Consider the following 14,023-nt stretch of genomic DNA (forward strand, 5'->3'; position numbering starts at 1 on the left):
GTGCGCACCCGCACGCACACCTGATTGCTTTTTACAGCTGCTTTTCTTCTCTGTCCGAGTTTCACTTCTATTAAATGCCCAGTCCATCACCCTTTTGTTATGGAGGCATGGTGTGAAGGGGCTTCCTTCCTCGTTCAGTCAATAAAGGAACACGGCGACTTATTGGAACTTTAGCTTATTCACCGCTGTGTTTTTAGAGGACTAGCTAACTGCTGTAACAGTGGAAATGTTAGTTGCATGAATAGGGTGGTCAGTATAATTGCAGTTGTTCCCGGGCTACATTTATCTGCTGGAATGTTACTGTGTTGTCACAAATGCGCTTTTTCACCCCAGAATACAATGAGCAATGCTAGAGCTAATGCTCAGGACTGTAGCTAATGCTAATGAATTGGATTCCGCAAACACCACCAGTCTGTGTTTGTTCTGATTCTCCCCTCGACCTCAGTCTGTTCGGCATTTTGTCTATCAGCTTCCAAAATTTGTAACTCCTTGTCTGTGGATTCTGGCTCAAAAAGATATGGTTCTTCTTATCTTGGTTTGATACCAAATAAAAATCCTCTGAAAATTCCTCAAAGTCAGCCATAATCACCAGTCTTGCTCGCTAGTAACTAGCTATTCACATTGGTTTTGTTGATGGAAGTAACTGTGCTTTTCGGTGGTTCACTAATCACTCCGCCTTTTTGAGTATTTAGTTCCCAGTTCCCAACCTGGCATTATTAAAGGTATTTTCCATCTTATACTTACTTTGGTAACAGCGTGTGTTTGACAGCAGCTCAAAATGACACATGTAAGATAAAACTGTCAAACAAATCAAGGACTGAAAATAATGATTGTGTTAACAGTTATTAAATGGCCATTTTTCATCATTCTGTGAGCAACCAACTGACAATGTATTGGGTGATGGTTAAAAAAAAAACGTCTGTAAGAGCCTCTTACCTGCAGCTTTTCCACAATAAAAGCCACCCATGTCTTGGCAGTTGAGTGCTTTTAAAGGATTTCTTTTCTTCCCAAGTAACGATTCTCTTAAGTAGCAGACTTTGACCCACAAAGTCTCTAGTTCTCCTGTTTTTTTTTTTCAATATTTTTTTTTCATCCTGTTAAGGACCTTTCTTAGCGTCTGCCTCATTTTCTGTCATCTCTGATAGGCTCACTGGCCTTTGGGTAAGGTAGTCACTAAGAGCCCATCCACAGATACAGTTCATCCTAAAGATTCACTGTGCTACATTGCCACTGTGTAACATTTAAAGACGATTTATGAAGCCATGCCAACAATTATTATTTTATTAGCTTATAATTCTATGCAACAAAAAAAGTAGGCTGCCCTACACATTATTGCAGGCCCAGTTTAATATGCAGCTTAATTTAAAGCAATATATGTAGTAGGGGGTCCCTGCTCTTTCAGTTAAGTGGTCCTTGGCTTAAGAAATGTTAAAGTCCCCTGGTCTAGAGACACATAGAGGTTATTTGGTAGTAAAAGACTAACTTTTGAAGATCCATTTAAATTTTTACTCAGGCAGCGATAGCTTTGCCAACAGTGTAGACAGCAGAAACAACTACAAAGACCTTTAACATTTTTAATGTAAATATGAGCTGTTTCAGGAAGACTTCTAATAACTTCAATCCCCCCTCTCTCTTACTAAGCTGGGTGGAGGTGGTCACCTTTCAGTTAAACCAATAAGAATAAGCCAGGAATTTCCCAAGCCAATCACAGAATCTCCCTCTCTGCTGCTGTCAGCTGTCATTACAGGCATGAGTGTAACCCTCCTCCTCTCCTTTCACCTCCAGTCATCATTTCACACGGCACCCTGGGTCTTCCTCAGGCTACCAACTCCCGTTGACTCCTTTGGCCTGGTCTTTGGGCTCCTTCACCACCATCACCAGTGTCTAGACTCCATCGGGGGATATGTCTTTTTCTCTACCTCTTTAAAACATAATTGTATAACGATGGAGTCTAATCTCCAAACACTCAACATTTCATATTATCAAATGCACAATACATCTTCGCATATATCTGCAACAAAGTCCATCCTCATTGAAATGGGAGTATTGTTTTAAGACAGATTTGAATTCTGAACCTATCTAGTATGAAGCTGAAGCACTAAATGTTCCGTCTGCATCAGCAGTAACTTATAACAGGCCTCTGATATGGATGAAGGAGAGCAAAACGTGAACATGGAGCCTTCTATCAATCAGATTAAAACAGCAACATTTAAATATGTGTATCGATCCCTGTAAAAACCCTTGTAAGTAAGTAGGTCACTTTAAACCAGTTTAAGAAAGGCATACTATGCCAATAATAATGAAAATGGCTAAATGGTGAGGTAATTACTGAATGTAAATACATTAAATCCCTTTTGCTTCATTTTCTGTAAAAGTTGTGATTTTTTTGTGGCATTTCAATTAATTGAGATCAGTGTCAGGCAGGTTCTGGCACAACACTGGTTCTAAATTCATACCAGTAACCATCAAAGTAAATGGTAAAAAGTAAACTGGCACCTTAGGGTGAGAACTGGCATGACTCGTAAGTTCCTCAAGGTGAAAGATATAAAAGTCATGGAAAGGGAACTAATAACAAATAGAGGCAAATTTGTGAATTTGGGTTACGTATAAAGTACCAATAAACATTGACATTATATCACAGAATCAATCAAATCAAGTCTTTGTGATAATATACACAAGGACACAAAAGTACGTTATGAACATGTAATAGAAAATAAATGAAATAACATTTAATAAATGCTGTTATTGTTAAAAATCAAATCTAAGCCTGTTTCGAATTCTACAATTCTACAAATGCACAGCATTTATTTTTCTTTCACCATACCTTTGACTTTATTTTCATGTTGCTTTGGTGTTTTACTTTGACTTTAACACCTTGTTGTGTTGTGAAATCTCCCGCATGGTGTGGTTCATAAAACCTTTTTACAAATTAACAATTCTACCTGCTGCTCCTGTTTCCCTTTCTTCATCTAGTTTCCTCTTCATGTAATGAAGCTTCTTCTGTCTTTTGCTCAAGTACAATATGCTTTACACATTCCTTCTTTCTTTTCCTTCTTTTCTCTTATGTCATTTGTGTCTTTTATGCTTTCTGCACTTTTTTGTTTGTTTAGTGGTTCTCTTCCATTAACCTATCTGTTTTTTTTTTTAAATAATTTCTTTGGGGTCATTTCAGGCATTTATTTGACAGGACAGCTGAAGACATGAAGGGGGAAAGATCGGGGGAATGACAAGCAGCAAAGGGCCGCATGTTGGACTCGAATCCGGGCCCACTGCATCGAGGAGTAAACCTTTATATATGGGCGCCCGCTCTACCAACTGAGCTAACCAGGCACCCCAACCTCACTCTTTTAATCTAATCTCTCAGCTTTCTGCACACCTTTGTTCTCTTCACCACAACAACATACAACCCAGTATCTCTTCATCGTTCCCATTACTTCCTAGCAATCCCATCTTCCATCCCCCCCCCCCGCTCACCACAGAGCGTGCAGCGTTTTTGGTGGCTGTTTGCAGGCTGTTCTTGTAGCACGACCGCAAGGCATTCTTCTCCTCCTCTCCCACTCCTCCTTGTGCAATTGGCCCCACAGTGTGGATCACATCTAGAGACAGCAAGAGATGAGAAGATGAAACACTTCTTACCACAGAGTGACAGGTATGAAGATAGAAGTAAAATAGAAGTAAAAAATCTCCTGAGTTTAATCTCCCCAGTAAAATTCCACATTTATTCAGTGTTTATTATGACAGCCATGTTTTAGTCAATCTTTTTACCAAATTTTCATAAAAAGTCCATATACTTTCGCATATGTTTCATCCTGTACTGTTTCTCACACGTCTATCTTATTAACTAACGCTAAAATTGCTCAACTTTGTTGATGTGAATTACAAATGTATATCAGTTAATTTTATTGTGAAACTAGTGTATTGACTGGAACAGGTGACTTTTGGTTTGTTAGAAAATAATTACGTGTTTATGTGATGTCAGAGTATTGTAATTTTAATTTAAGCTTTGTAAATGGCCTTTGTGTCAATGTCCAAATCAAAATTAGGATTGGGAAAGTTTATCATCTTTTGATCATCTGAAAACTCCATTACATCCAACTCAGCGATTTTTCGTACAGAAGTGCCTGAAACCGTCAGCCAAAGTCCACCGTTCAATGTAATTAAATCCAATTTTAGTGTAAATTGTTAATGCACACTATTTCTTTACTCTAATGACACCAATTCTGCCGTCTCACAACTGTCCTGAGTTGTCCTGTATACTTTAAAAATAAAAATGTTATTAAGAATGACCCTTAGAGATGTACCATCTCGTTGTAAAGGGGGTCCTCAATGACAACAAAAGAATACAAGCACAATTAACAAAAAACAAAGCTACGAGATAATTAACAAAACCATTTGAGAAAAATATAAATATCACACAAGACAAAAAAAAAAATCAAGCAGAGCACCAACGCCTCATTCATTTGTAGATTAAAGCAACAAATTAATGTCAGTGATAGCATTAAGTATTAAAAGTGATAAAATATAATTATCAGTACAAATGATGATCCTATAATACGAAGACAGGGTATTTTTTGACTTATTGAAAAGATTATATGGAGGGTATACTTACAGGTGGATCATTCCAACCAGAGGGAGCTTTAAACGTAAAAGCTTAGCTATTGATTAAGAGACAGCAGAAACAAAAAAAAAAGATGTATAGTGTCTCAACTGACAATTAGAGAAGAAAGGTACCATACACTATTTTAAATGGAGAGGGTCATTACAATTTACACATTTACAAAATAAACTGCAGCCCATGTCGTTGTCTTCTTAAGGGGGAAGTTACGTTTGGAGACGAAAAAAATGTAAGAGTTTCATACATTATACAATGAGGAGTTGTGAAAGTATGTATTGACATGCACTGTATTATGTTACCTCTGTGTATGCCTGTGTCAGTCTAACTGATGCAATCAGCCGTAACACCTGATATTTAGCGGTTGTTTCCTTACACCAAACTAGGGCTGCACAATTAATCAAATTTTAATCACAATTACGGCTTTCCACAATCAAATTTGCGTAATCAAGCAATATTTTAAATGCTCCATTTTTTTTGCAAAGCCAATCTACCGCGTCTGATCATGTGCCAGTCAGAGTTGTTCCCGCCACTGTGCAGCTTAGTTTCTAGATGTAGACAGTCACAGAGGAAAGAGTAACATGAGAAAAATTCCACAACAGATAGCAGTCAGTTATACGTCGGCCACAAGGTTTACCAGTTTACTAGTAAATTGCAACATTTTGTCCTGTCTGTGTTATTTTTCAGACAACGGCAGTGACCAGTGCTAGTTAGTGTCTGTTAATTCACAGGGCTCTAGTGTGCGACTAACATTTTTCCTAGGTCGCACCGGTGCATCTAATGTTCTCGCATCCATTGCCTCCCCACAAACAAAGCAATGCTGTTTATATCAATATGGTTTACTTTTGCGTTACATGATCCATTTCAAAATTCAGCTGTATATTCCTATGCATGAGAGGCAAACCTGTATTTGTACCAGTGTTTCTGCAAAAAACACGAAAGAAGTTATTGAATGCAACTAACTTCAGTTCGTAGAATAATAGCGTGTAAGACAGAGCCTGCTGGACCCATTCATAATGAGTCAGGTGTCACTCTGTGAGTAGCATACGTTCATTGCACTCCCTCTCTCCCTATCTCTACTAAACAGTTACTGTTGAAAACAAGTCAAGGAGCTTTCTTGGGGATACATTTTTTAAATATATCCTAGGCTATTTATTTCAGATAATTTTCATTTACATGGGTTGAAGCTGTATGTACTGTATGTACAATATACAACTTCAACATAAGAGGAATGTAGCACAATATGGATGTGAAAGCAGTTATAAATGTGACTATACAATTTGTTTCGGTTAAAATCAACAAATAATTGTGATTGTAATAGAGATTATCATTTTGGCCATAATTGTGCAGCCCTATACCAAACTGCTTCTGATGATGGTTTTTAAGTATAGTCGAAAGCTTGAGTTTAAAACAATGCCGCTGTCATGTTATGAAATGTAACATTACTCTCTTAAGTGATAAATATCATGGGATCATGGGACAAACAAGAACCCTCAAGCCAGGCTGTTATTGTGAGCATGTTAGTGGGAAAGTAGGGCATGTTTTTTGTTTTTTTACAATTCACTCGGCAATGTTTTGCCCCATAACAGACTGAATTTGTGAGTAGTTTCAACTACATTAGTCATTTTCATTTGAACTGTAACCAGGTTACAGATGACATGCCCTCAGCTCTCAGTAAATTGCTTCCTGTCTTCTCTCCCATATACAGAAAAGTAATAGCACTTAATGTTAGATTTTAACAGCACACCTGGGAAGCCATAAAGGCACCGATGTCACTGGTTTAGATGCTGCACACGAGTAACGTTTAAATATCGACTGGGCAGGAAACCCTGAAACACCTGTAAAAGAATCTTGTGTCCGTTTATCATTAATTATGAAGTCTTTAGTTTGAAATCTGCTGCTTTGTTTGGTGTTGCTACCTGCAAGGTACCTGACCAAACAGTATTATGAGCTGCCACTGCCAAGAGCTGATGACCTCTAATGCAAAGCTGCAACGATTAATTGTTGTCAACTCTTAAATTAATTGCCAACTATTTTGATAATTAATTAGTCGGTTTGAGTAATATTTTAAGACAAAAGTCTAAATTCTCTAATCCCAGCCTCTTAAATGTGAATATTTCCAGTTTATTCATCCTCTTTGACAGTAAACTGAATATCTATGAGTTGTGGACAAAACCAGACATTTCTGATATCTTACAGATCAAACAACTAATCGATTAATAAAGAAAAAAATCAACAGATTAATCACTATGAAAATAATTGTTAGTTTCAGCCCTACTCCGATATGGCTGCCAGAGGATGTATCATGTCTTACTACCAGCTGAAATCAATCTCACACAAATGATCACTCATTTTACTTTCTGTTTTTACTGACTGTTTTTGGAACTAAACACTGTAATCAAATTAAAAAGTGTGCAAGCAAGGTTACAGCAACAATGTTTTTCAACGATTTTAATTACTTTATACAATTTATTTTTCCGGTTTTTCTGTCATTTAGCAGCTGGAACGCTTCATACTGTGTGTGCTTGTTTTGCCAAGTAAATGACCTGTTTTTTTCTTCAAAGGTCTTAAAATTTTTTCAAGCACACTGATGATGATTAAATAAATGGTAAATTATTAAAGTGTATTAAAATTGAAGAAAGAGAGAGAGAGAGAAAAAGGAAGGACACAGAGGACCTCACACACAGAAACTTAGTGAGAACAGAGAGTAGATGAGGTTTACCAGCCTTACACACAGACGATAGAACACCTTCTGATGAGGCTCAGCGTGTGCTCACAGTGTGAATTCCAACACTGTGATAAGACCTAGCCGAACCTCTACACACACACGGAAAAATATCCATTTCAACAATACATTTAATTTAGTTTCAAGACTTTTTTTCTTACGAGGAACCAATGTAGTGAAATAATCTTAGTTTTCTAATTTTTACAGATCAATCTTGATGCTTCAATCTGGAACTAAAGGCCAGTTTTGTGACCCTACTGGACTGATTCGCAGTGTTGCTAGATTTGACTGACACCAAACAGCCATCAGAGCCTCAAACCTGCCCCGTCTGGAAGTATAGTTCCCATAATTCTTTGAGGGATGTAAACAGGAAGTACATGAATTCAGTAAGTTATGTTGTGGGCTACAACTTGAGCACCGCTTCTTAAGCCTGTATGTGTTTACATTATAGCAATTTGGCATATTTAAAAGTCTGCCAAATTAGTTTTCAGCCATTTTTGTTTGTAATAATGATTAAGAAGGGCACCATTCAGGAAACTACTTATGAGTTTTAAGATATGATCCCTGATTTGCAGTACCCATTTCTTCCACATTTACACACTGTTACAAATGCACAAATGTTTTCAATCATTTTGGTGGGTTAGTACAAGAACATAGTAACGTTTTTATTTCACCCTCGGATGTCCCGTCCGAGGGTGAAAGCCTAACTCAATGGCAGAAAATCATGCAGAAAAGGTTCCACCATTGGCAACAACTGTCTGCACCGCAAAGCAACCCCAAAAAAGGAAGACTTGTCAACGAGTGAGAGTCTAAAAGAGCCTTTGGCAATAAACGCAAAAAAATGTGTCATGGATAGGGGTTATCAGAACACAAAACTATCAGCAACGCCTTTTCTCCATCTCTGAAAAACTCTGCCGACGTTAACTTAAAACCGAAATGGCTTTACACGTCCACAAATTTGCAAAGAAAACAACATGGTAATTCTCATAGAATTGCTGCAATGCAACGCCATGGGGATCACAATCAAGATGATTGAAATTAATGACTGGCACTCAGGTAACTGTATGAAGTGCATGCATACAGTTTGCCTGTGTGAGTGTGTGTGTGTGTGTGTGTGTGTGGGTGGGGGGGGGGGTGTTTTCAGGGAAAATGCAAAAAATATGCCCTAGAAATTCTCTATTTCTCTCAGTATTTACATTTAAATGAACAGACCTTTTGAACTATTAAAGCTGCAATAACTGACTTATTTTATATTTACAAAGCTGATATGTCAAACATGTTAGAAAACACTATTTACAAACCAATGTGAGTCCAGTATCTTTTAGCTCTGTTTTTGTTCTTTATCAACTCCTGAGGGAAAATATCTGGCTCTTTAGTTGCTAAATGCTTAAATGCTACATTCAGCATCAAATAACACGGGGGTTTTAGAGCTTTTTTTGCTAAACACAACTACTTTTGAAAGTAGTGCTGATGAGAGCAGTGAACATAACGTAAAGGCTGTAAAGCCAAAACAATGAGCTGAAAGACAGTACAAAACGCTGCATATAGCTGAAGGCAACGGAAGAGCCGGCTGATAACTCTGTGTGGGTTTGTCCCGCAGTATTTGCATTTCTTTCTTCTGCTCTTCTGAGTAAAGCAGCACTTTCAGCAGAAAATACTCCTCCTGCAATCATTACACAAGAGACGAGGAGCTTTACACTAATGGCAACTTATCAAAAACTATACGCTGTGATGCCTCAGTGTCCCCCTAAGACCAGAAATGTGCAGATGAAAGTGTGCAAAAAAGACTGGTGCTGCTTACAGTGCAGTCCACAGATGTGAATTGAAAGAAACTTGTCTGTGTGACGTGACAGTCCTTCAAACTTCTGATTAAAAAGAGTTTGGTCCCTGAGAAATCACTTAGTCTGAGTGCACAAACCCACACAGAAAGATTAATAAGTGCTGCAATCAAAGTCTGTTTATACATTAACATGGCTATTGAGACACTAATATTCTCCTATAGAATATATTTTCAAAGGTTTAGGCAATATCACTTCCTTCATGTTGCATGGAAGCGGAGGTGGATATTCATGATATGATTTGAGATGTTTCCCTGGATTTTCCTAATAAATTGTCCATATTGTTTAGGGTATTATAATGCAACATTAGGCTCTGTGTAAGAACAAGAGTGTGACTGTTTTGTTTGTGACAGATCATGACAGATCATGACTACAGCTACTCAGCAGTAATGATCCTCTTAGAGCTGACATGGGGCTAATTCAGACAAATATCTGTAATCTGTAATGGTAGGATCACACTCGATGACTTTAATGACTCTGTCTCTCCCGCCCAACACACAGACACGAATCACCCACATCAGGCTCAACATACCTTAATTAGTATTTTGTACAATACTGAAGCTGCTGAGACATCATTAGAAAACCTTACATAATGCTGTCACATCAGGACAAAATAACACTGGTTTAAAACTGCAAATTTAGTATCTTTGAAAAACTGGCTAAAAGATGAATCACTATTGTGATTCACCACTTGGGTGAGCAGCAACAATTGTATTTATAGCGTATGAGAAAGCTGCAGATGTGTCTTGAAATAGTAGCAAAGACCGATTAGAATATGGGAATTTGTAGATAAAATACTCACAGACACAAGCTAAATGACCCTGGTCAAACATGCAGTCATGCATGAAGGAACACAGAAAAGGGACAGTGCAAACGCAAAAGGAGTAGAGTGTAATCCAAATATAAGAGTGTTTCTCTGTGTAATTGTTTGCATTGTCACATGTGTGTTTACTCTCCACTCTGAGTCTGACCTACTCCAGCAGTCAAGTAACCCAGAGTGAGCCCGCGCTCGAGGAGAGGTTCAGCCATGCCGATGCATCAATGTACCACTCAGCGGTGGCCAGGTTCACAACTCGGTCATGTGTGTGTGTGCGTGTGTGTGTGAGAGTGTGTGCAGTATTTCATGTTTTTTGGTGCTGGTGCGGTTCAACAGTAGGTCACTTGGTGGTCATTCATCTGCATTTCATCTGTTAAATGTCACTGCTACACTGTTTAGAATTCTCTCTCTCTCTCTCTCTCTCTCTCTGTCTCTCTCTCACACACACACACACACACACACACACACACACACACACACACACACACACACACACACACACACACACACACACACACACACACACACACACACACACACACACACACACACACTAATCTATGATTGGTAATTGTTCTTCATTGCTAACCCAATTTTTTTTTTCTGCCCTCTTTTTTTGTTTACCAGGACTGTTTCCTGCCCTTTCCATCATCTTTTCTTCCCTCAATCTCTTCCCTCTTTTCCCCTCCATCCATCCTTCCTTTCACTCAATCTGTTTCACTCTTAACGTCCTTTGTCGTTGCTGTTCTCCCTGCCTCCCTCCTTCACAATTACCTCATCCAGTCATCCCACCTCTCCTCTCGTCTCATTACCCTCCCGTCCATCCCTCAGTCACCTATCCTTTCTTCTTTTATTGTATCCATCATATCTCATCCTCCCATCATCCCAACCTTTCCTCCTCTCCATTCTCTTTTTCAAAATCCCTTTGTGCCGCCCTCTCCTAACTTGTTTCTCTCATCCCTCCATTATTTCCCGCATCCTCCATTCCTCCCTCCTTTCCTCTATTAGATATTCCTCTCATCCCCTCTCCCCTACTTCTCCTCTCTCTCCCTCTCTCTCAGTCACCTGAGGTAGACAGTTCTGTCAGGAGCCGGCCTTATTTACCGCCTCTCTTCGCTCTTGTTTACATTATCGATCGGCAGGGTTGCTTTAGTTCCACCATACATCAACACCACCCCTTCCTCCTCTTCCTCCTCCTCTTCACCCCACCCCAGTGTTACGACTGCTGGCTCCCATTACCCTGAAACACAGAGAAAGGGGGAGAGAAGGTGGGAGACAGGGGGAGAGCTCGATGGGGAGATGGAAAGCTAGCGGAGCATGTTAAGATGTGTGAGGGATTAATGTGTGAATGTTGGGCAGTGTGTTATGGAGTGTGTGTGAAGACTAGTGTTAAAGGCAGAAAGTGGATGCAGGTCTTCTGAAAAGTGTATGTGTGTGTGTGTATGTGTGTGTTTGTGTGTGTGTGTGTATTTAAAGTGCTGAAAACGTACACAATTGCCCTATGCAATTCGGTGAGGCTTTTGTTTGGTTTTAGAGGTTTTGAATCCTCTTTTAAGTGAACTTTAAATGCACAGCAGTGTAGTGGACACTCAAACATTATACCCACATGGGATTGCTTAATAATTAACAGCAATTTCTGTATGGACCTGCCTTTGTGCAAAGACTTAAATGAGAACTCCACAAATTTTAAACTTCAAAGTCTGTTTACAGGTCTTGTGAAGCGCTACTGCATACGTTAAAAAAGTTGTATAAAGCCTTTTCTGGTTCCAGAGGAAGCTGCACGAAATAAAAGATAAATTGCCTCAAGTTACTTTAAGAGTCCACTTCTCATCTCTGCTTGAGGCTACATTTGCCGCATGAGGCTGCAGTGAAAGATTAACATCATAAGGACAATAAAAAAACAAAAAAGTTAAGGGCGAAATAGCATCATAACCAAGTTGTATCTATTATTAAAAAGGATAGTTTGCAGATTGTAAACTTGCTCTGCGGTATCTTTCATCTGCACACACTGCAATGACACAGATCTTAATTTAAATCAGCAAAGTATCCCGTATGGTGGTGGACCCACATAAATAGACCAATCAAATTGCCCTCACATCATCACATCAGTACATCAGTTTTATGGCTCTGTTTGTTGATTAATGAGGGGAAAATCTAACAGACCACATCCTTCATGCCGATTTTGCTTAAAACAGGCACAATCATTTTTTCAAACAAGCATTTTGTTTTTGCTGTCTACCTAACAACATCTATCATTGTGGTAGTTGCATCCAAAAATAGGCATGCAATATATCATCCTGCTAGAAGTTAAATATTTACAAATTGTCATTACATGAATGTGTGCATGTGTTGAGTGTTTAACAGGTTGGTTTATGATATGTAAAAAATGTAATTGTAATATGTAATTTAAAACTGACTGCAGATGAACATTAGTGTGCAATATCAATTAATGGCTGTCATTACTCTGTGGTCGTGCATTTCAGTGACGTATTGTGTCTTTGAAAAGGTGGAACTTCAACAAAGACAAGGGAATCATGACCTGTTGTTAAACAGATGTGAGGCCTTTGGATTTTTACCCTGCAGACCAAATGGTATTTGCAAATGGTCTGGACAACAATCTTTTATCAGATCGCAATAAGATATTCTGTGCAATGATTTGATTGTAGCCTTGTTTCCTTTAATCTAACTGTGCAGTTTGCTTACTGGGTGTCTAATTCTTCCTGCTGTCCTCCCCTCCTCTTCTCCTGCTTACACATTTGTTTTAAACAATTGTTTTTTTAAATATCCAAGCAGCTTTGTATGTTATATTGATTTCGGAATTTTCCTACATTAAAGAAATCCCTTTGTACAGTTCAGCGAGTTACACTATTTACATTGCATTGTTTATGTACCCTATGATGTGTATGATGTTTAGACTGTATGCTTCCAATGTCTCTACATATTTGTCTCCAACAATATCTCGGATACAATTTTTTTTTTTTTTGTCTGTTTTAAAATGTACTTAAAGTCTTAAAAGGTTTACTAACTATAGAGGCCGATCTTTGTAGAAAAAAATTATATATCATATATCTGGATCACTATCACTCATGCATTAATTAATAAATTAATCAAAAGCATTATAATGTGGCAGCTGGTTGAGCTGAACATTCAGCTGGTTGAGCTCACAAACATTATTAAACTTATCTTCTTTTTTTAAATGATCTCAATCTGTAAAAAAGTTACTTAAACTAAAAATGTTGGACAATTGTGAAAAGCGAAATATTTAAATAGTGTGTTAGTACTCTAAATACAAAGTATTGGTAACAGTGAATTACTAACACAGACTTGTACAGGAGTGTTGATTTGTGATGTTTCTAATAAAAGAGATATTTGGTGTAATTAAACGGGTCCACAGGGATCCACCGGTCCTAATTTCTGTCTCTGAAGCCAACCTAATTAAAATATTTGCATAAAAATGTAGTAAATGTATGTGACACAAAATCATTTGAAGTAAATTAAAGACTGTGCATGAGTTTCTTTCTTGTTTTGAAAAGTTACTCCGACTAGTTCCATCAAAGTCTCATCAAAACTCTTCCCACAGTCTTTTTCTCTCATATGTCAGTTGTCCTATCTGACAGCCCCTCAAAGTGTCCTCTGTGGTTTAATCCTGTTTTCCACCTGAGAATAGTGGCATTTTTATCAGATAGATTAGAATAAGATACTAAGAAGTAACAATGTGAAAAAACACAGTCTGAGCTAATTATACCCCAAAATCTTGTTGCTAACAGATGGCATTAAAGGTCCCATGGCATGAACATTTTCCGTTATGAGGTTTTTTAACATTTATATGAGTTTACCCAGCCTGTCTATGGTCCCCCAGTGGCCAGAAATGGCGATAGGTGTAAACCGAGGCCTGGGTATCTGGAATCTTGCCTCTTATGAGGTCATAAGGGGCAAGGTTACAGTCCTTTCTCTGCTTTGCCTACCCAGAGAATTTGGCCGGCCATAAGAAAGAGAGACACATCATGGCTTTCAAACAAGCAAAGTGGCAG

General features: G+C 38.3%; 1 protein-coding gene across 1 annotated transcript in view; it reads right to left on the reverse strand.

The window, feature by feature from the left end:
* The window catches only part of macrod1 (mono-ADP ribosylhydrolase 1), a 96,837-nt gene that overhangs the window by 10,446 nt on the left and 72,368 nt on the right, over positions 1 to 14,023 (reverse strand). The window contains exon 6 of the mRNA XM_034883383.1: positions 3,405 to 3,596. Within this exon, the coding sequence (XP_034739274.1) occupies positions 3,405 to 3,596 (192 nt within the window). The remainder of the gene's footprint in view (positions 1 to 3,404; positions 3,597 to 14,023) is intronic.

The sequence above is a fragment of the Etheostoma cragini genome, chromosome 10 (assembly GCF_013103735.1).
Source record: "Etheostoma cragini isolate CJK2018 chromosome 10, CSU_Ecrag_1.0, whole genome shotgun sequence".
In the NCBI taxonomy this organism is placed as follows: domain Eukaryota; kingdom Metazoa; phylum Chordata; class Actinopteri; order Perciformes; family Percidae; genus Etheostoma; species Etheostoma cragini.